Source organism: Myotis brandtii, unplaced genomic scaffold (assembly GCF_000412655.1).
Source record: "Myotis brandtii unplaced genomic scaffold, ASM41265v1 scaffold879, whole genome shotgun sequence".
Classification (NCBI taxonomy): Eukaryota; Metazoa; Chordata; class Mammalia; order Chiroptera; family Vespertilionidae; genus Myotis; species Myotis brandtii.
The window spans coordinates 128,129-152,519 of NW_005371595.1; the positions used below are offsets into that span (position 1 = coordinate 128,129).

At 36.7% G+C, this 24,391-nt stretch overlaps 1 protein-coding gene across 1 annotated transcript in view; it reads right to left on the reverse strand.

Moving 5' to 3' along the window:
* Positions 1–24,391, reverse strand: part of ZC3H6 (zinc finger CCCH-type containing 6) — a 59,668-nt gene that overhangs the window by 7,966 nt on the left and 27,311 nt on the right. The window contains exons 3-11 of the mRNA XM_014532317.1: positions 21,792–21,914; positions 17,338–17,614; positions 13,979–14,112; positions 10,088–10,204; positions 9,371–9,482; positions 4,505–4,614; positions 3,865–4,118; positions 2,837–3,327; positions 2,027–2,260 (exon numbers count right to left, since the gene is read on the reverse strand). Of these exons, the coding sequence (XP_014387803.1) occupies positions 2,027–2,260; positions 2,837–3,327; positions 3,865–4,118; positions 4,505–4,614; positions 9,371–9,482; positions 10,088–10,204; positions 13,979–14,112; positions 17,338–17,614; positions 21,792–21,914 (1,852 nt within the window). The remainder of the gene's footprint in view (positions 1–2,026; positions 2,261–2,836; positions 3,328–3,864; positions 4,119–4,504; positions 4,615–9,370; positions 9,483–10,087; positions 10,205–13,978; positions 14,113–17,337; positions 17,615–21,791; positions 21,915–24,391) is intronic.

Sequence of the window (24,391 nt, forward strand, 5' to 3'; positions counted from 1 at the left end):
GCAGCAAGCAAGCCTTGTGCTCGCTTCAGTGCCTGGCTGCCGGCCGCCATCTTGGCTGACAGTTAATTTGCATATACTCACTGATTAGCCAATGAAAAGGGTAGCGGTCGTACGCTAATTACCATGTTTCTCTTTTATTAGTGTAGATAATAAAAGAGAAGCATGTAAATTGACCATCCCTCCGCTACGGTCACCAGCCAATCAGGAGTGAGTATGCAAATTAACCTGACAAAGATGGCAGGTTAATTTGCATACACAGGCGCCGGGTGGAGAGCAGAATGGGAGAGCCATTGGAGAGTGGAGCGGCTTGGGGAAATTGGCTCCCCAAGCCGCCAGACAGAGAGGGAGAGCTGGCGGCTTGGAGGACTTGGCAGAGTAGGAGGCCATGGAACGGAGACAGAGCAGGAAGGGAAAACCAAGAGCGAGGGGAGCATCAGGAATGCTGGGAATTGTAGTTCTGGTGGCAGACGGATCTCCTAGACACTAGCAGCGGTTCTCAACCTGTGGGTTGTGAACAATGAAAATACAACCTGCATAGCAGATATTTACATTACGATTCATAACAGTAGCAAAATTACAGTTATGAAGTAGCAACGAAAATAATTTTATGGTTGGGGGTCACCACAACATGAGGAACTGTATTAAAGGGTTGCGGCATTAGGAAGGTTGAGAACCACTGCAGAGCAAAGTGAGCCTGGAGCAAGTTGCTGTTGCGGTGGGGGATGGAGGGAAAGCAAAGGTCAGAGACATAAGTAAAATCAGAGTGTCTAAGAAAAATTAAAGGGAAAATATCCTAAAACTTCCAGGAAATCTCTACCAATGAAGCAAAGGAAAAAAATATGCCTCTATTATTCTGTGAGCAACAAACCAAACTGAGTTGGGGTCTCAGACAATTCGCTCATATGATTGCACAGACAGACAGAAACTCCCGGATTGGAGAGGGCTCTCCTGAGGGCTCCCAGATTGGAGAGGGTGCAGGTCAGGCTGAGGAACCCCCACACTCCCCAGTGCACGAATGTCGTGCACTGGGCCTCTAGTATATATAAATAATATAGCAGAATCTGAAGTGTATAGTCTATGCCCATAAACATTCCTCTAATAACTGAATTGTTTTGAGCTTGGTCTAGAAGTCAAAATTCCTGAATTGAAAGGTGTCTTGTTCCTTTTCTATTTATTGTCTTCCAAAATAAAAAGGCCCAATAAATAGCAAGTCTGCTCACTTAGGCCTTGCACTCTAATTTCAGATCTAATCACTGGTTCAAGTCAACCCCCCTGCAATTAATTGCTAATATACCGATGGCATGGAAACCACAAACAATCCCCAAGAGAGGAGCTATGAAGTAAGCTGGAAATATGAGAGATAGTTCAGAGAAACTCATTTTTTCAAACTTTAACCTATTTAAGACCATTTTAGGAACTGTGACCCAAACAGGTTGTGAGATGCTGTATTATAACATGTGACATATCCACTAGGGAAATGCAAATCAAAATCATAATGAGGTATCACTTCACACCTACACGGATGGCTAAAATAATTTCAAAAAGAGAAAATAATAAGTATAGGTGAGAATATAGTGAAATTGCAACCCTCCTACATTGCTGGTGGGAATGTAAAATGATGTAGCCACTGTGGAAAAATTTGGTGGTTCTTCAAAAAGTTAAACATATAGTTATCAAATGACCCAGCAAGTCCACTCCTCGGTATATTCCAAAAGAATTAAAAACATGGACTCAGCCTAACTGGTTTGGCTCAGTGGACAGAGCATCGGCCTGCGGACTGAAAGGTCCCAGGTTCGATTCTGGTCAGGGGCATGTACCTTGGTTGCCGGCACATCCCCAGTAAGGGGTGTGCAGGAGGCAGCTCATCGATGTTTCTCTCTCATCGATGTTTCTAACTCTATCCCTCTCCTTTCCTCTCTGTAAAAAATCAATAAAAATATATTTTTTAAAAACCCACAAAAACATGGACTCAGATGCTTGTATGACAATATTCTTTGCAGCATTATGAAAAAATAACATGACATACCTTCTTCTTTGCTGGGTGCCCTCTGAGGGTGGGTGCTGCTTGGTTCTTCGTCTTCTTGGTATTTCTGAGTAAGTCTGACAAAAAGAGCTCTCTGCACTGCAGGGAGGAGGCCTGGTGCAGGCAGGGGGTCATGGCCTGTCATGCTGCCGCTGCCATCACACCCACTCCCTCGGTTAGGTGAGTCTTGAACAATGGGAGGCTGATGCTGAGCAAACTCATCATGCCACATCCCATCTGCACATAATAAAGAAACAGACATTGATTCAAGCACAGTATTCCACGAGAGAGTACCACTGTGAGTTATAAGAAATTGAAGCCCTACTAATAATCACATTTGATTAGAAAATTATGTGATTGTAAATATTTTTAGAAGTTATCTAAAGTTCTATTGTTAAAAATGTTTGGTTAAATTTAAAGCCTTCCCTGGTGTTGCTCGGTGGTTAGAGCATGGGTCCATGATCTGAAGGGTCTCGGGTTTCATTATTGGTCAAGGGCATGTGCATGGGTTGCAGGTTTGATCCTGACCCTGGTTGGAAGACAACCAATCAATGTGTCTCTCTCACATTGATGTTTTTCTCTTTCTACCTCCCTTTCTCTTTTCCACTCTCTAAAAATCAGTGGAAAAAATATCTTCGGGTGGGAATTAACAAAAGAAAGTTAAAACATATTTAAGGTCTCAATTTCATCACATTTTACTTAGATTTATTTATTTGTTTTCACGTAGCTTTATTTAAAACATACTTATTATCCTTTTAATGAAAGATAGGACTCTAAATATTTAGCTTGAGTTATTCTGAAAGGTACACTTACCACTAGAGTTACTGGGTGGCTGAAAATTAGGTGCACCATGCTGAGAATAGTAATTCTCATAAAACTCAGCGGGGTTTTGTAGGGACTCATAACTGGTGCTGAGCTGCATTTCACCAGAACCTTGCAGGTGTGATGAGCCTGGAGAACCGTGATTCTCTCTGGGTACTTTCATCATGTGTTCTGGAAAGCCCGGACAATGGTAAGCACCACTCATACTTGGTACTGACAAAGGTGCATCTGGTTGAACAATTACTCCAGCTCCATGTGGACCGGGTGGCAAAGGTGGGCTCTGTGGCACTGGTAGGCCAGGAGGTCCTGCACATGGATGATGTCTAGGGGAGCCTGAGTGCATCACAGGAATACTGTGTCCCTGAGACATATTAGGTTCGGGACCTGGACTTGACCCAGAACTGTAGATATGCTGAGGATGTGGGCTGCTTTCCTGATATTGTGGTCCTGGTGGCGAGTCACTGCTATAAAATGCTGGTGGTCTGTAGACAGAAAGAATAATATTTCTTAGTTCAAAGAAAAGAGGAAAACAAGAATGTCACATTTTTAAATGGTTACATGTGTTTTCTAAGAAGGCATTTATTTCATATTACCTATAGTAACTGGAAGGACCAACATGTGCATCCTGCCTGTGTTTTAGCCCATAGTTTTCTAAGTTGCTGCTTATTAACAGTTGTTCTAAAATCATATTCATTACTGCTTTTGAAAAATGCAGAAAGTACAAAGACAAATAAGAAACACCCCTAATCCCATCACCCAGAGATAAATGTTTTGACTGGTTCTCTTCTAGTCCTCATCACTGTGAGGAGGTTCTGAAGCTGGCTCAGGATTCTATAGAGAAAGCCAAGAGGAGGCAGCAGAGGACAGGCAGGAGGATGTGGGAAGAAGCAATCAGGTGTGTGCTAGACAGCTGCTATCTCTACCTGATCTTACGCACACGATTAACATGGACACAAGTTAGTTTCTTAATAAGTATTTCTAGGGAGAAAATGCCACCGTTTTTGAAAATGTTAACTTACTTCTTCCCAATCTTATGTGCTAAGTCCACAGTAGGTTTTACAACTATTTCAAAAAGAGATGGGATTTTCTTGAAATCATCAGAGAGATCTGTCTGAAAGTCATCTTCAGGATCAGAAAAGGGAAAGTGCTCTGCTGGGGTTGGCAGGAGCCCCACTCCTGGAGGTGGTTTGGGAAGAGGGGTTATGCCGCGCTTCCTAAGTTCCTCTAACTCTCTTTCATCCTCATTTGTGGGGTCCTCTTCAGTGTTCAACACCTGAAAATAATTGGCAAAGATTACCACATAAAAACAAACTATCTTCCTCACGTTTAACATTGTGAAGAGTTCAGTAAATTAGTTCTATTAATAAGAAAATATAACATTAAGCTGCATGGGTCACACACAAACTCATTTTCATAAAGAGAATGAAGTTCAAAGAGGTAAAGGATATTTCTCAAAGTAAACTAGCTTTTTAACAGCAAAACAAGGATGAGAATAAAAGATTCTTAATTCCTAGTCCAATATTCTGCTTTTCTAAAACACTGTATTAATGAAACATGAAATAACAAATCCCTGACTCATGAGCAGTTTTATAAAACATGATTCAAGTCAAATGAATCTGTAGAGAGACTTAACAATCAAGGAACAAAAACATTACTTACTTTGTCCAAAAGTTTCCTCGTTTCTTTTGTCAAATCATCATGTGAAAATTTACACTTGTCTCCTTGGTAACATTTTGCTCCACTATGATAGAACTTGCATGGAAATTCATGTAAATAAAAATATTAAGGAACAGACCAAATAAAATAAAATTCTAATATTTTTAAGCCAAAAAACATAACTGTGCTGAATCAATAAGACTCCATAATTATATACAGTGGGGCCTTGACTTATGAGTGTCCCGACTAACGAGTTTTTTGAGATACCAGCTGTCTCTCGGCTGATTTTTTGCATTGAGTTGACAGAGTAATTTGAGTTAACGAGCTCCTTAACGAGCTCGGTATCGGAACGAATTAAACTCGTAAGTCAAGGCCCCACTGTATTGTACTGAATTTTCTATAATCACATCAGATAATTTAAGATGAAATATTTTAGTTATGCTGCAAAATATTCAAAAAATTTAAAATCTCTTACTCTATTAAAACTAGAAAACAATTTTAAAAGAAATATAATAGTTATAGTATTTATAATGTTTATGCAAGCCCTGTTACTTTCCACAATAAAGTATTATGCAGAACAAATACATTTTATAGCAAGAACTCATACCTATGAAGAATAACAGGCTTGATATGTCATGTTAAAGTTAACCCAACAATGAGAGCTACAGGCTAGTCTGACTTAAAGGGTAGTCACCTAAGGTTTTGGAGACAAAATTCTAAAAAAAATATTAACTCTAGAAGTATGGTGAAAAATATATCAATTTCACATGGCATATGTTCAGAGGGAATTCCTGGATGGTTTTAGGAAATTTATTACTATAATCATCACACTGATAAGTTCAAAAGAAAAAATTACACGATTATCTTAGCAAGTGCAAATGGCGACTAATACAATTCAAAGTCCTCATTTGATTTAAAAAACTCTTAGTAAAGTAAGAATATACTTAACTTGATTTTTAAAAAATCTACCTTAAAACCATAGCCACAAGCTAAAGCAAAAGGACATTATCATTAAAATTGTGTACTATGTCTGCCATAATCACCACTATTTAACATTATTCTGGACATGTAGCCAATACAATTAAAACAGGAGATATAAATTATCATATTTACAGATGGTATGACTGTGGGGAAAACTGTAAGGATAGACTGAAAGCATTTAGAAACAGAGTAATAAGGTGTCTGGTTTCTGAAGAAATATGTCAGATCTGAAAAAATGTTTTCTTTTTTAAAAATATATTTTTATTGAAGGGAGAGGGAGAGGGAGAGATAGAGAGATAGAGAGAGAGAGAGAGAGAGAGAGAGAGAGAGAGAGAGAGAGAAACATCAATGATGAGAGAGAATCACTGACTGACTGCTCCTGCACACACTGTACTGAGGATTGAGCCTGCAACCCAGGCATGTGCCCTGACGGGGAATCGAACCAGCAGCCTCTTGGTTCCTGGGTTGATGCTCAACCATTGTGCCACCTGGCCAGGCTGTTTTCTTTTTCTTGAATAAAACATATTTATTAGAACATTTTAATCAGGAAAGGAAGATTGTTTGCCTTACTAATTATTAACCATACTCTTATAGAGGGGACTGGTCAAATAGTAGTATAGAAGCTGAACTGTGCATACAGGGAAATTTAGGCTCTGGTAAAGGTGCCATTTTAATTCACTGAAAATGAGACAATGAGTTAACCATTTGGAAAACATTAGGTCCTTAATGCACATCATATATCAAAATAGAATCCATATGAAGTAAATGTTAAAGATACAACCTTCACAACATAGCTCGATTACATTTTTAGAAAAATTATGTTTAAATGTATACATCCATCCATTCACAAATGCATACATCCAGTTGTAGAAAAAAATCCAAAAGACTTTATGCCATATTGTTAGCATAATTATTCCTGAAGAATGAGATTACTTGGAATTTTTTAAAAAGTTAACTTGAAAATTATCAAACATATACCAAAGGAAAGCAAATAATACAATTAGCTCCCTCAGACTGCCCGTGTAAGTTCAATTTCATCACCTGGCAATTTTGTGAGATCTATGCCACCCCCATACTCTCCTCAGACCTCTCCGTCAAAAAACACTGGAGTATTCAAAGCATATTCCAAACACATTTAATCTGTGGATATTTCCATGTTTATTTCAAACAGATAAGGAATATTTTCTTAATAATCACAACCTATCATTAATATGAAAAATTAATACTTTAATTTTATCTACTACCCTGTCAATATACAAATATTTTAGACTGTTTCAAAAAAAGCTCTTTTTATAACTGCTTTGTTTAGATTAAGATCCAAACATGGTCCACAAATTGCATCTGGTTAACATATATCTCAAGTTCTTTAATTGATCTATAGCAGTTCCCCTCCCCTTTTATTTTTATACTAGAGGCCCGGTGCATGAAATTCATGCACTGGGTGGGGGAGTCCGTCAGCCCAGCCTGATCCCTTTCACAGTCCAGGAGCCCTCAGGGGTGGGAGGTGACCCAGTGATCAGGGGAAGGCTACGCCCCCATCACACCTCTGCTGTTGCCACTGCTGGCAGTGCAAGCCTTGGCCGGCCCTGGTTACCTGTGCCTCGGGCTGGCCCTGGGCAGCTGGGCAGCCACCATCTGAGTCTTGCTTGTGCCTCGGGCCGGCCCTGAGTGGCGGGATTGAGGGGACTGGGCGCCGCCATCTTTGAGGACGTGGCAGTCAATTAGCCTATTCCCTCCTTATTGGCTGTGGGCGCCACCATCTTTGAGGGCGTGGCAGTCAATTAACATATTCCCTCCTTATTGGCTGTGGGCACTGCCATCTTTGCGATGGTGTGAGGGTCAATTAGCATATTTCCTCTTTATTAGATGGGAATCATTTATTTGTTAATTTTAATATTTGTCATTGATGTTAAAATAAATACTCCCGATTGCATCAAGAGGCATTTGATGCCCAGTTGTTTCTTTTTAATGTTCAGGCTGATGGGTTGGAGCAGGTGTTGTCAGTCCCATTCATCAATTACAAAATTTCTCATCAACTTTTCATCTAATGGTTTTAATAGCCATCAGTAATCACTGCCCAAATCTATTAATTCACCAAAATATGCAAAATGGTAGGATCTATGTCAGAGGGTGAAGTCGTGTGTAATTGTGCCAACACAGCCCTGCTCTTCTCCACAAGGGTGGCCCCATTTCGAATTCCTGCCAACAAAGTCTGAGGGTGTCTATTTTATCACAGCCTTGCTAACAATCTTTGCTGTCCCTTTTTGGGGGGGGGAGGGGAGGAAGGATTTTTGCAAATCCAGTAACTGCAAATGGTATCTTGGGCATAAATTGCATTTCTCTTATTATGAACTAGAGGTCCAGTGCATGAAATTCATGCACAGGTATGGTCCTTAGTGGCTGCTGGCTGCCGGCTGGGGCCTCCCTTCTTTCCACGCCGCCCCCTGGTGGTCAGCACACATCACAGCAAGTGATTCAACTCCCAGTTTCCCAGTCGAACTCCTGAGGGAACACTTTGCATATTAGCTTTTTATATAGATAAGATTGAGCATCTTTTCATGTTTTGGATCATTTGCATTTCTCTCTATGAATTATCTGTATGTCTTGTCCCATTTTTCTTCTCAATTTTTAGAAGCTCATATATCAAACTTTTTGTGATATTAAGTTGCAAACAACTTTTCCCATTTTATTATTTATCTTTTACTTGGCTTATGTCAGATATTTGTATGTAAAATTAAAAAAATTTATACTGTCAATTTTTCAGTCTTTTCTCTCATTGCTTCTGGATTTTAAGTCATACTTCTGTTCTGGAGTATAAAGGAACCCATCCACACACTCCTCTGGTATTTGTATGGCTTTATCTTTACATTTAGATCAATGATATCAGGAATTTTTTACTTTCTTCTTTTACATTATTTTTGAACTAGACAAGACTATTTTAAATTATATCTGGAAAAATAAACATGAGAATCTACCAAATATCAAGTGTACTGGTGAGGCGGAAATAATCTCATCAAAGCAGCAGAGATAGGAAGATGAACAGACCATGGGGCCAAACAGAAACTCTAGAACAAAACCATACACATAACATTTCATCATAATAAAGATGGAGTTTCAGTTTGAGGGAGAAAGGCTCCATTAGTCATCAAAGGCAGTGAAAAACCAGCTTTTCTCTCTCTTGCTCTCTCTCTCTCTATACACACACACACACACACACACACACACACATATACATATATATATATATTTTAAAGAACTATAAACATATAGTGAAATACCAATTTGAATGGGGGCAGGTGTACAAATTAGATGTATAGATTTCTAAAGAAAGAACTGAGGAAGAATATACAGTGATAATTAGGGGTAAGATTTGATGAGACTGATTTTATAATGTTTAACAATGATAATTTATTACTTATGAACCTAAGTAAAAATAATAAAGTCATAACATAAATACAGGGTATCCCCAAAAATGTAGACACACACTTTGAATAATTATAAAGACAGTATTTATTAAAATACATTTCATTTTCAAAATTGAGCTATCAGCTGTTAAAGCATGTATACATTTTTTAGGGACACCCTGTATTTTGCCAACTCTTTCAGGAACCCATGCTACTGAAATACATATAAGTGTATATTAAATACAAAGTACCTTTATTTCACAGATTTTTCTCCACAGGGATGTTATTTATTTCATTTCCCTAAAGACAAAAACTCAGCTTGCCCTTCTAAAGTACAAAGGCTGACTAAACTTAGTTTGTGTAATGTGTTGTTTTAAATTTAAAATCAAACTAGGCTTTCTAGGTTGTACTTAGGATTTTTCAAACCCTCAATGATTTTTTCAAACCTCAATATTTTGGTTAACATATTTTCAGTAAAGGATATTATGCATGTAAATGCAGTTCTCCCCTTTCGTACAATATCCTTGTAAATAAAATCTGCAGATCTCTTTCCTCTTCTCCAACTCTGCATCATGATCAAATTTACATTGATCTCCCTGTTCCAAAAAGAAAAGAAAGGAGGAAACAAAGAGAAAAAAAGAAACAATTGAATTGAATTTTCTCCATGGCATTTCATAGCGGAACTACGGTTATATCTTCAGTCTTTAAATAATGAGCTAATAATCCAAACAATTCCTTAAGAGTTTTTGCCCAAGATGGTGGGTGTGGCTACTAGTATGTGCAAAGGCAGCACAGTGCAGGCTCAGGGGCATCTGCCCACTCACCATGTCTAGCTGAGCTACTATGGGGACTAATTTAACCATCTGGTGTGGCCGTGCTTACAATGGGTCAGTAATAGTAACCACTTTCTAGGGTTGCTATAAAGATTCAAACATTTAATATTAGTAATCCACTTTGAACAGGACTTGCCACACAGTCAGCAGTGTGTTTATTAAATAAAATCTAATTTCAACAAATTACATCAATATCCCAAAATATAATTAAATGAGTTCTGATGTATAGTATTTCCATTAGATACATTGTGAAGAACCAGTTTTATTACAACTAAATGAGAAATGAAAAAAAAACACACCCAAAAAAGGTTTAAATTTCAAAGAGCATTTTGGAAGTGAAATGATTTATGATACTCCTCTGAATTTACCTTAATACATCTCCCTTCCAGAAAGTATTTACAGATTTGTTTTCCTTTGTGTTCCACTGTGTGCTGATTAATAAATTCCTGAGTCATCACCTTCCATTTTTTCCCTGGTTTATTATACTGCAAGAAAAATTTTTTATTTAAGTGCAACATATATTAAATAGGTATTAAAATGTACAGTCAAATGAATCTGGAAAGCAGTTCAAATTCATTATTAAAAGTGGGCAAGATGGGACATTCTGAGGTTACTCATTTATTCGGAGAGAGATATGCTTCTAGTGAACAGCGTATGCTACTAGTGGTTGCAAAGAACCCTATTTCTATTTTAAGGAGAATGTATAACTACATTTTAAAGCATAAAATTATGAAAAGCTTGAAAATTAACAATAATACTCCATTTTGGCAAAGAAACAATAAAATATAGTGTTGATAGGTATGTTATAAAAGACTTAAAATTTCCATATTGTTTGACACAGAATTTGTACTTTATAGGATTATTCTAAAGGAATTATCAGGAAGGAACACAAAGATTTATTCATAAATATAACAATGGCAGAATTACTTACATAGTAAAAAAATATATATAAAAACCACCACACCAAACAAAACAAAAACCCTAGAAACATTCTACACATCCAAAATGAATCCCAATTTTATAATAAAAATAAAAAACAAAAAAATATACCCCCACATTTAATAGTGTATGTCTCTAGATGAATCTCTTAAAAATTAGATTATTTTGTACTTTCTTTAGAGAAAAAAATCCTCAGTGAGGATGTATTACCTTTAATTTATAAATTTTAAAAAATTAAGGAAAAAAGTGTATGATGGCAAATCTCACAGCCCTATGTTTTCCTTTGTTCTCCTCAGGTGCCAACTTGACTTCTGTGAGTACAGGAAGACTGATTCACGACAGGGGATGGGGCTTGGCCGTGCTAAGGACGGCCATTCATGTGGCCATGAAGCAGCACTGTTCACTGAGCGCCCCTCATGTGTGTGCCTGGCGCACCATAGAAGTGCAGTGACTATTTGCTCTCCTGATATGATTCCAGTTCCCTTTTCCCTCAATTTACTAGAAGACAGAGAACAATATTGCACAATCTACTGAAATAGGAAATTGCCTCAAAGCAAACACTTTGAGCAACAGATGGCCAGATTTACACCTGATCCTCAATGCTCAGAGCAGAAATATCCATTTTACTGTAAGAATTCTTTTAAAAAGCACAATATCAAGAAAACATAATCCTTGAGGTTCTTTTTAAAAATATAAGTATACCTAAATTGCCCCAGGAGAGAATAAAATTGTGTATACTTTACTCTTACATATCACTGAAAATATCTTAAATCTATGTAAATTTGACTTACAAACATTTTCTATTTCTGGCTCACTTAGAAAAATTAGATATAAATGACCAGCTCACATATGCCATCTGTATAAAGAATCGTGGCTATAATGAAATAGACAGCTGAAGAGAATTCATTATGCAAAGCCAGCGAGCCAACCTGAGAAATATACTCTGAAATTAAACAGTAAAAATATCTAGTGATTATCATCAAAGAACCCCCTAAAAATGCACCAAGTAGTACTTAGGCTTTATTAATTTAACTGTATGTACTCTCATTTTGTCTCTTTCTGTCAGTCTATGTTACTTTCTAATGATATGCCTCGGTGTTTTAATAGAGGATTGTAGTTTTTGTTTTGTTTTCCAGTTTAGTTCTGCTTAAATGAGTTGAATATATCTCAGTATACATAACTATGAGAACTCTAACTATAATCAAGGTATTCTAGAAAACCTAAGCAACTTTAACAAATACAATTTTAGCACAAAATAAAGTGCCCAGAAGATCTGATCTTTTAAGTTTGAGCCTACAGAAGGATCACAAATGTCCTCTTATTAAGTAAAAGCTGAAAGGACGGCAGAAGTCACCGGTTTATCACCCTCACTGGACAGATAATGACAACTGCAGATTAGAGAAGTTAGTGATTTACCAAAAGTCACATGGCACATTAGCAGCTCTGCAGTAACTCATACATCTCTTAAGAAAACACAAACTCAAGAAAGAGGGAGAGAAGGGAAAGGTGAAGGGAGAGAAGAAAACCCAACCCACTACTGGGTCTTCTAAATTTACTCTAAAGCATGTATTATATTGGTACAACGAACAAAAGCATAAAAGATTTTTAAAAGTATATAAGGAAGGGGAAATGGAAGGATCTACCAGGAAAAGAACACATATTTATAGAAAATTTAATAGCTACCATAAAGACTAAACAATTTTAAGAATTTTATGGCCAACAGAATAAATAGTAAGTCTTTAAAATCCAGGAAAAGTTTGCTTGTTCTGTACCCTTGAGTTTTCAAGAAATTAGTGTAGATGTGCAGGTATTCCCGAACTTATCTGGCCTCTGGGGCTCTTATACTTCCTCAAAAGACTAGGATGGAAGTGGATCTATGCCAGCCACTCAGCATATCCACCCAACCCTGGATGGGTCTGAACATGAGCACTCTCACCCTTGTTTCCAAGATCACAAAAAGAAATCTCTCATGACAACCAATAAATGGACAGTCAATGACATATTTTAATCTCGATAAACAAAAAAATAGTCTAAATCTGATGACTGAAAAAGAATTTATTCTGATTTTCTATTACATGACAAAGCATCTTTTAGTTGTAGGCCAGGTCTGTAAACATCTAAAATGTTAGCTTGAAGGGGCCCTTACAGTTAATTTAATACTGTATGTATTCTCATTTTAGCAAACTGAAGCTCACAGAGACAGGCAGAAAGTTGCTTGAAGCCATGCTTTCCTGGAAGCTATTTTTTCCCAGGTATAGGGTAGGTAATGCATGTAAAAGAAGGCTTACTTAGAAAGTATTCATACTAATTTGGTCTAGGGTGTGCAGCACATTCTGGAGGTCAACTGGTACAGAAGATGGACAGACAGGTTAGAATCACCCAAAAAGATTTTTAACAGTCTATAATGTTCAAAGTTACTATTCCACAGAACACGAACAGGCTTATTTGTGCCTAACCTGAGCAGAGCCCTCAATATGTCAATGATGACTGAGAATCCTAAGGGAAGAGTGGTATGTGCAGAGTTTCACAAATTTATCTGGGCCTCAACTTCCTTTTTTAGGCCACACTTACTAACATTTCCCTAAGTAGTATCTTAAGGAGTACATATTAAGAAATCTTTACCCATTATCTTTAAGCCCAGAGATCAGAAAACCAAGCATTTTAAATTATAATATATTGCTATCCCCTTGCTCTCAACTAAGGTTGCAGCTTTATAACCCACCCTTATCTGTGAATTCAGTCAGACCTCACTGGATCTGTGGGCAGAATACAGACTACAGAAAGTAGCTACACAGTTGAAATGTACACATCTGAGTTCAAGTTAACATATATTTATTTGCTATCTACCATATGGGTAGTTCATAAATTCATCTTTCCAACCATTTATATTTCCTTTTCTTCTCTTTTAATGCTTTCAACTTCAGTTAGCTAATTTACTACTGTCTCTCTTCTTGGCCTGCTACATATTGAGCTATTACCATTTTATTGCCATCTGCATCTGGCGAAGACAACTCCTAGGAAAGGAAAGCCCAACAGAGAACTAACAGAACATGTTTTTGCTTTCCAAATATATCACTGTTATTTTGAACTGCTTTCAAACATATCAGTATTATTTCAAAGTCACCTAAATTTGCATCTCTATATTATAATCATAACTAATTAAAAAACAATTACTTTTTTGGAATTTATTTATATTAATTTGATCTGAACTAAGAATGATTCATTTTACTAGAAAAGTAGCATTAAAATCGAATGCTTTATTTGTAGCCAAATAGGTTAAATGATGGAGAAGCTAATCTTCTCATGTATAAACTCAGTACCTCTTGAAAGTCATCCATTCCTGAATACATACTGGGCCCTTTACTGACTCTTCCCCCACGGTCTTTGCGTTTGATTTTCTTCAGCAAACCTCGTCCACGACCAACATTAAAACTTTTAAGCCTCTGTTCAGTACCTAAAAAAGTTAAAATGTACTTCAAATACTATAGAAAAACAATACACCTGTCAATATATTAGTTTATTGGAAACAGCTGTTTGGTTGTTGTTTTTTGGTTAATCCTCACCTGAGGATATTTTTTTTTCCAGTGCTTTTAGAGAGAGTGGTAGGAAAGGAGGAAAGGAGGGAGGGGAGGGAGGGAGGGGGAGAGAGAGAGAGCATCCCTTGGTTGCCTCCAGCACGCACCCTGGCCAGGGCACGGGATCGAACCTGCAACCCAGATACCTGCCCTTGACCGGGAATCAAACCCAAGACCCTTCAGTGTGTGGCTGATGCTCTAACCACTAAGCATACCGGCCAGGGCAACACCTTATTTTTTAACAGTTTATAATGTACAGTGCATTTTTCTCCTCTAAATTCAATGAAAAAAATTATTTCAATCTTTACATTTTAAAACTTTCTGGGCATTGCTTCTTATACTTTTATTTTGTTTTTTAATCCTCACCCAAGAATATGTTTTCATTGATTTTTTAGACAGAGAAAGGAAGAGAGAGAAACTTTGATGTGAGAAACATTGGTCAGTTGCCTCTCATACAGGCCCTGACCTGTATGGGATTGAACCCCAACCTTTTTTGTATACAGGATGATGCTCCAACAAACTGAACCACCATGCCAGGGCTCTTTTGTTTCTTAAGGGATGTTAACAACATTAAGGAAGACAAGGAACAAGGATGTACATGGATGGAGAAGTCAAATCCAGCTTCATTCTTTTCAATTTTTTTTTAGAAAAAGCAATTAACAAGACTTTCAGTTTTTCAGAGTATTAAATATTATATTCATCTCTATGGAAGACACTGTAGGTATTAGTGGTTAATTTATAGTGAATTGAGTTTCTATTGATAATTTTGAGTACATAGCACATATATTTCCAAGTAAAACTTCTGTCTTTTACTTTAAAAAAAATATATATTTTTTATTGATTTCAGAGAGGAAGGGAGAGGGAAAGAGAGATAGAAACATCAATGATGAGAGAGAATCACTGAGCGATGACCTCCTACACACCCCACACTAGGAATTGAGCCCACAACCTGGACATATGCCCTGACCTGGATTCGAATTGTGACCTCCTGGTTCATAGGTTGACACTCAACCACTGAGCACGCCAGCTGGGCGACTTGTCTTTTACTTTTGAAAAACTTGCTATTTAAAAGCATCTAAAAAGATAGCCAAATAGCAAAAAGTATTTATTAGGGTAGGAAGTTAAAATACAAAATTATTTCTTATTTTACCAAAGTCATATTGAACTAATACATTTTCTAATGACCTTAAACCTACAAAATAGCCAATAAATATGCGAATAAAAAGTTTTATCTCATTAAAAGAAATTAAAATTAAAAAAATAACATACCAATTTTCACCTCAAAGAATATTGTGTGTAGGGACTTGGAGAGTTTGGCATTTTCACACACTAGCAGGGATCATCACTTTTTTAAACAGGCACATCACTTTTTTGGATATCACCTTGCTATATGAATCAAAAATCTTCAAATGTGTGGCTATGTCTTTTGACTCAATTCTACATTTCAGAATTTATTCCTAAGAAATATGTTTGCCAAGATGTTTTCTGATATATGTATAAATATGCAAGATTAATCACAGAATTTTAAAAAACTGGGTGCAACTTAAATCTCAAACAATTTACATCAAACAAACCTAACAATTTGTTAGACAAATTATGGTATATTTACTTTGATTAGAATGCAGGCATTAAAAGCTACTCATTAACATAAGAAGTTAAGGGGGGTGGGGAATAAATTACCACAGTATAAATAGTTTTTGTTAAAAATAATTGTCAGAAAAATTCTAAAAGAATGTACAGTACACCAAAAATGTTCAAGTAATTATCTCTGGAAGTAGGGATTAAAATTATTTTAAGTTTGATCTTTGCTGGATTATCTTGTCTACACATAGGAAAAGTTTTCTGCATTTGGCCATATATTCCTTCCATAATCCAGGAGAAAACAAATGTCAAGAATAAATGTATCACTCAGTTCATTAACAGCACAAACAGCAAGAGCCTGATGGAAAACCTCAGTGGGAAGGGATGAAGAGGCCTCCACATTCGGGTATTCCCATGTGGAGTTATCTCCACACCACTGTTTGACTATAATTACAGTAGCAGATGCATAGTCAAATTTCTTTTCCTTAGTTCAGCAAAGCCTAGTTTCATATTTTTCAATTAAATTTTGCTAAGAAATAAAAAAAGCCATAGAAATAACCAAATTTACTTGTAACTAACTGCTTTTCTCAACAACAATTAAAGGATAGATACACAGAGTTTGGGTGCCCACTGTTTAACCTCAGCCTCATCTTGCTCCAGTTTTCTTGAGTCGAACACACTGACTGAACATTTCTTAAGCTTGCTTCGACCTTTATGGGGCCCACCATGTCTTTCTATGGTAACTTGCCCTGACCTTCCCAGGGACCATGTGTCTCAATATAGCAGATGAATAGGTGATGACTGTAGAAATTTCTTTAGATTAGGTTCTTAATTCCAATCTTGATATATGTCCATAGTCCTAAGTACACATGCATAGCAAAGGTAACCACATTTTAAAGCCTAACAAAAGAATAGCTTCCCAGCCCTAGCCAGTTTGGCTCTGTGGTTAAGGCGTAGGATCGTGGGTTCAATTCCAGTCAAGGGCACATACCTCATTTGCAGGTTCAATTCCTGGCCTGGTTGGGGCGCACTTGGGAGGCAAGCAATCGATGTGTCTCTCTCACATTGATGTTTCTCTCTCTCTCTCCCCTCCCTTACACTCTCTCTAAAAAAATCAATGGAAAAAATATCCTCGGGTGAGAATAAACAAAGAAAGAATAGCTTCCCAGAACTCTGTCTTTACTGGTCTAAAGTATATAAGTACTTAGAGCATCAGAGACTATGGAAAAAGGTAGGTTATTATTTTTTATCAGTATAATAGTATATTTCAGGGAAAAATAAGAGGAAAATTGTTTTATACTTTTACATACTTTTAAAATATTAGGGTATCTTTATAATTCAAATATCAAGATTTCATACAGATTGAAATATTTATAGATTTTTTTGTCCTCAAGGACTACAAAATAAACAAAAATGAATAAACTGATCTTGAAAAAGGGATAAGAACTGTAAGTTTTTACTCCATCACTACCTATTTTAATAAGGTTCTTATATTAAAAACAGATTGACAATTTAAAACTTACCTTGCTGAATTCCTTTCATTCTTTGTTTTTTCCCTGGTTCTTTAAAAAATGATGATCCTAAAGCAATACTGGAGGGTTCTTTAGCTTGTCTGTAATGTTTGAGCTGACTGTCAAAATCTTCTTCTGTTTCCTGACTGTAGTTACCGAAGTTGTCATCACTGTAGTTACCGAAGTTGTCATCACTGTAGGTACTGTACTCACCATATTCTTTACTTTTAAATTTTTTGTTATATTGACTCCTCCTTGATGTCACGTAGCTTCCTGATATGTGCCCATGCTAAGTGGAAACGGACAATCCACTGTTAGGATCTTTCAATTACATACAGGAATTGATAGTAACATAAGGCCTCTTTTCTCCCCCCGAAAGTTGGAAGAAAGAAGGAGACAGTTATTAGTTCTGCCCCTTGATTAGTACTGATCTAGGACACCATTTGAAAATAAGTTAAAAAGTAAATGCTACTCTGATATCATTAAATTTCATAATGTTCAAAGATCCTTGCTGGGATGTTTTATTCACTTTTTGCTTTCCATGTCCCATGTCTCAACATTTGTACATACAGGATACTTATGTGAATTCCTGTCATACATGAATTCCTTCTCCAAAAAACAGAAAACGTCTTTTTGAAAATAAGGAAAAGATAGTAAAATAGCTTGGGGGAGGGGTAGAAAAACATATATATTGTTCTAACATTGAAAAGTTCCAAAATTACATGTTTAAGCATATTATATTTTATAAAAAATGATGTTTAGACATTTTTCTAAGAAAATATTTGTATCTGAGGTCTAATATTGAAAAATAGATTATTTCCCTAGAAATAAAAGATATCTCATAAATAAGCTATTCATTAAGAATTATTTATGACAATATACCTTATTAACTTTATTGCTTCTTTACTAAAGCATGTGAAAACAACACACTTTTTAGTCCTAGAAGTTTATTTAATGACAGTATTCAAGCCTATCTCTATTCACTTTATTAGGTCTATCGTATCTTCTGTCAATTTTTTTTATTGTAAGAGAGCAAAAAAGATTATAATTACAACTTGAGAATCCAGATAAACCAGTTTATACATTTTAACTGTGATATAAAAATACTGCCCCTGCCAGAATACCAACATGAGACTATGAGTTTTTAATAAAATGCAGCAAAATATTAAGTTCTTTTCAGTAATTAGAAATTAGAGAAAATATGTAATTAACACAATCAAGAAAATCAATTAGCTCATAAATTTCAAATACTGAAAACATTGTATTAGATTTTTCATTTGTTTTAAGCAGTATTTTTAAAATTTATAAACTATTCTCAAGTCTAGCATTTCAGAAATTCAGAAAAGAAATCAAAATGGTAGTCAGAAGGCATGGTTTCTGATTTTTTTTAAGCCAATGAAATAAAACAGAAAATAATTGTTTAAATTAAGTTAATTAGTTGAATGGTATCTACTTTTTAAAATAAAAATGTAATAACACTGCCTCAATAATATATCCAATGTTTTATGACTAAAAACTACTTTTAATAGGTGAGTAGGAATTTTTCTCTAGAGATTAGATGTTTATCATAAAAGCTTTTAAGTCTTAATTTAATTCAATTCTCTGATTTGTCATGGCCTTCACAAAAATAATCTTCATATTCCTAGTTTTTAAAAGAATTATCCCTAGCTTTCACTTTATCTTCTCCCTAGTTTTCACAACGGCAAACATCCTGTCTCAGGGCTCCTTTCCCAGTGGAAGTCTCGTGGCTTCCTGAGGGTCAGAGCCCAGGCTGGCCACAAGCAGCCCCTTTCATGCTCTAGGAAAAAGTCTCCTTAGGCTGCACATGTTCATCATCTGAATGAACAAAACACACCAGCAAGGATCTAGCAAGTGTTTTTCAAAGCCCAACTGAAAAAAGATAAAAGAAATGAGAAAAACTATCAATTCTACCACTATGCTGGCTGGTTAATAGGCCATCTACACTGCTAGAACGTCTTGTTTCTGCCAAACGGGAGCTGGCCCCTAGGCAATCTCTGTCAACATGAAATAAGGGACCAGGAGGCCCTGGACAAAGGTGAGGAAAAGGGAAGATATATTAAGTCCTCTGGTGTTCATATATATTCTACTTTTGGCCTGTAATTTTGTAGATGTTATATCCTTTTTCTTAATTTCTTTGAGTTCTTGAAACAAAAATTCTTGCATCTCTAGGGATATACAATAGTTGATATAATGACAATAACTATATTGTTTAAGAAAATGAGTCGTTTAAAATAAATGTGCTATTGTTTGCACATACAAACTGATCCTGTCCTTCACAGTGGCCCCCAAATAAGTTTATATATATTTAAGATATGTATAAACTTATTATTAGTACTTCTGCCACTATTTAAAATATTCTGCATCTCTTCTTTTGGAATTACTTTTAGTGACAGCCTATGAATCAACAGTTTATAAATCTCAATCCTTGATATTTTCTGAAATAGCAATGCCCATCTTGAGCATTTCTTCATTCATTGGAAGAGTATCCAAATGACTTTTGACTATTTCTAAAAAATAAATCTAACCGCAAATGGTGAAATTTAGGTACCACATCAATGTTTGCTGAAATAGAACTAATTTAGAAATTCTGTCATTAGTAGTAAAAATAATTCTAATGAATAGTTGTTCAAATGCTCTGAGAAAAACCAAATTAGGTGAAAGAATATAGCACTTGCAGATAAGCCAGACTGGCAGAAACTGGGCCTCAGAAAGTCTGGGGCTTTTCAGATAGGAGCACACTGATGTGAACACTCTCCAATGCTCCTGAGAGCCCTGATCTTTCTGGCACAAAATAGTTTTTATACTGAAGACTTTGTTGAGACAGTGCAACATATTTAAGATATATATATATATATATATGAAGTTTATTATGATGTCTTAAAATATTTTGTTTAAAACACTTCAAATAATTTTTCCACTTAAAGAGGTAGATGTCACAAAATTTGTATGTTGAAGTTCTAACCCCAGTACCTCACAACGTGACTGTATTTGGAGATCAGGCCTTTAAAGTGGTGATTAGGCTGTTAGGATGGGCCCTGATCCACTATGACTGGTGCCCTTATGAGAAGAAATTTGGAGACACAGAGAGACACCAGGGTTGCGTGATGCACAGAGGGATGACCATGTGAGGACACAGTAGCAAGAAGGTGGCCATTGACAAGCCAAGGAGAAAGGCCTAAACAGATCCTTCCCTCTTCCTCAGAGGAAACCACCCTGCCAGCACCTGGATCTTAGACTTCCAGCCCCCAGTCTGAGAGAAAATAAACTTCTGTTGTTTAATCCGCTTGGTCTGTAGTATTTTCTTACGGCAGCCTAAGCACAGCAATTCATGGTGTATTTTAAAGCATATATCTTGTAAAATATCTTTGCAAAAGATCAGAAAGCAAAGAATAAAATTGAAAGTTTAATTTTTCCCTTTTTAAGAAGCAATACCTCAAAACCACAATGAATACCATTTCGTACCCATTAGGAAGGCTGTTATTAAAAAAAAAAAACCCACAGAAAATAACAAGTTTGACAAGGATGTGCAGAAATCAGAAAACCTCATGCATTGTTGGTGGGAATGTAACACGATGCAGCCTTTGTGGGAGACAGGATGGTGGTTCCTCAGAAAATTAAACACAGAATTATCATACGATCAGAAACTCCATTCCTATGAGTAGCACTCATGTTCACAGCAGTATTATTTACAACAAAAAGTCGAAACAATCCAAGTGGCCATCAACAGAGGAATTAATACACAAAGTGTGGTATATGCATACAATGGAATATTATTCAGCCTTAGAAAGGAACGAAATTCTGACACATGTGCTGCATCATGGATGAACCTTGAAAAATTTGTAAGTTAATAACAAAAAAACAAATGTTGTATGAGTCCACCTATATAGGGTACCTAGAGTGGACAAATTCATAGAGACAGAACAGTGGTTACCAGGAGCTAGGGGGGAACTAATGAGGTTTTATTGCTTAATTAGAGGCCCAGTGCACAGACTCGTGCACGGGTGGGTTCCCTCGGCCTGGCCTGCAGCTCTCTGACATGCCCCAAGGGGTTTTGGATTGCGAGAGGGTGCAGGCCAGGTCGAGGGACCCCATCAGTGCACCATCAGGGCTGGGGAGAGACCACAGGAGGGCTCCAGGGCGTGTCTGGTCCGTCTCACCCATTCCCCATTGGCTGGACCCCAGCAGCAACCTATTGGTCAGAGCATCTGCCCCCCGGTGCTCAGTGTGTGTCACAGCTACCAGTCGAATGGTCAAAGAGTGGAATGGTCGCTTAGGCTTTTATATATATGTAGATAGAAACACAGTTTCTGTTTGGGATGACGAAAAAGTTCTCAAAATGGATTATTGTGAATACGCTTAACACTACTGAACTGTATATGTTTACATGGTTAAAACTGTAAATTTTATGTTATGTGTATTTTATTACAATAAAAAAAAGACAATACCTGAGGAAATGGAATGTCATAATCCCTGTAGAAACCAGTTCTTTTTTTGTGGGAACTTTCTGTATGCCCGACATCTGAATCAAGACTGTAGTCTGAACTGTCATCACTAGATGGAGAATTATGCTAAAAGAAGGAAAAAACAAATACGTTACTTTGCAAAGAAAAGAATATTTAACTAGTAACTAGATAAGCTTATTTCAGCCAGACGGGCTAATCAATAGATTACATTAGCCTAGTAGGTTCTAAAGTGTTTATTAAAAATTTCTTGCTCCAGCCCTGACCGGTTTGGCTCAGTGGATAGAGCGTCGGCCTGTGGACTGAAGGGTCCCAGATTCGATTCCGGTCAGGGGCATGTACCTTGGTTGCGGGCACATCCCCGGGGGGGGGGGGTAGGGGGCAGCTGATCAATGTTTTTCTCTCATCGATGTTTCTAACTCTCTGTCCCTCTCCCTTCCTCTCTGTAAAAAATCAATAAAATATATTTTTTTAAAAATTTCTTGCTCCAAAGGCCACCCCCAAAAAGATTCTCTAAAATTTTCTGAGGGAAAGCATATCTTCCCCTCATCTCAGGGACTTCATGACAGCATTTTCCTCATCATACTTTTGGCTCAAGGACTTCAAACAGGAAATACTAAATCTCTATGCTCTAAAGAAACCTTAGATATAAGTTAATTTTAAAGGAAATAAAGTTGGTTCCTCGTCACCAAAAAGGGTTCTAGAACATGCGTAGAGTATCAATTAATTTACTTTTACCTAAAATGGCTTTAGAGTTCTTATTCTATTATATAAGTACCCTAAAGCTAAAAGATATTAAAACATTCTAAATTATAAAATAAATCCAACCCATAAAACTGAACAAAAGTGAAACAGAAACCACCAGTAATTGATAAAGTGACAAATATCATTCTTCAAGTATAAGTACAATTTCTAAAAAAAAAAAAAAAAAAAAAAAAGGCACCAAATCTCCTCCATCTAGTCAAAATAATTATGTTCCCAGGTTGAGCATTCTTTAAAGAATTCCTAAAGGTCTTATCAGTGAAGAACTGCCTCTGTATTTTATCCTTATTGCATTCCCAGTATCTAGACCTAGAGCAAACTCAGTTAAAATTTGGCTGAGTTCATTGAACTCCGATGCTGTTAGAGTAGATCTGTTTTCCTCTACTACATTCTTTTTTAAAAAAATGTTTTTATTGATTTCAGAGAGAGGAAGGGAATGGGAGAGAGTGAAACATCAATGATGAGAGAGAATCATGGATCAGCTGCCTCCTGCACACCCCCTTCTGGGAGTCAAGCCAGCAACCTGGGCATGTGCCCTGACTGGGAATGAACCGTGACCTCCTGGTTCATGGGTCGATGCTCAACCACTGAGCGCCATACTGGGGCTCCTCTACTACATTCTTGAGTCCGCAGGCTGATGCTCTGTCCACTGAGCCAAACCGGTTAGGGCGTCTACTACATTCTTAAATGCTTTTTAAGGAACACAATCTGTTTTCCTCTACTTTGTTCTTCAAATGTTCTGGGGTTTAGTTTTATGGTGCTGTGAGTTCTGTTCTTATTGACTCGGTAAGTGATATGAAGAAACCTTTTTACAATTATGCTATGAAATGCTTCATGCTTAACTACCTAATCTTTGTTGGTAAGGGTTTGAAATAAATATTGTCCATTTAAAAGCCAAATTTGTTCAGTCGCTAAGAGAAGGCAGCTCCAGCTCAAAGGAAAACTTTTCACTTAAAGAAGATAACTTGCTTAAGAAAGAAGTAGCTCAAATGAAGACTGCTTCAGGAAGAACTATCAGAGAATAGAAGTTCTGCTTAAGGGAGAACCTTATGGGCTCACATATATACTAAGAAGTAATCATTAACCTGGAATTACCAATTGGTCTATATTAAAATAGCTGGAAATGCTTAATAAAAGTTATTAAAATTTTAAGTGAAAAGGATGTTATACTTTTTCTTCCTTTTTTTGGGTATTGTTGGTATCTGTTCAAAGTGTTTGAAAGTGTTCCTTTATTTTTTGTTATTTTATTTATTATACACTGGTAGTTTATTTCCTTCAATATGCTGAACATGATTAGTAAGTACTAAAGTTCAAGTCTAAATTATTATGTTTTTTATAGAACTCTTTACCAAAAAACATCACATCACATCATGGTGAGTGAAAAGGGCAAGATATATAATTCAAGAACAAATTAACAAGAAGCCACTTGGTGACCCCCTTAAATATTCAAATAGTGACAGAAAGAATTTAGGAACTTCAGTGATTTCCCCAAACATGCATTCTTTTCACAATTTTTGCTTTTGTATTCTCTGGATTTCTTTGGCCAACTATCTAATTCCCACCTATACTTCAAGATTTACCACAAATGACCTCCATGTCCAATATGAAGAGAATGATTTACTAAAGGATATAACAATCAATTAAAATGGCATTTTGGGCTCTCGAGAAGCAAGATGGCGGCGATATAGGCAGACGCGTCCCAGGTCTTGTCCCAGAGCTAATGGAGTAAGCAGCTGAAACTAATAACACCCACCCCGAATTGGCGAAATTACTCAGCTGGTGAGACGGTTTGCAGCCGGGAAGGGCAGAGCTCCCCTGGAAAG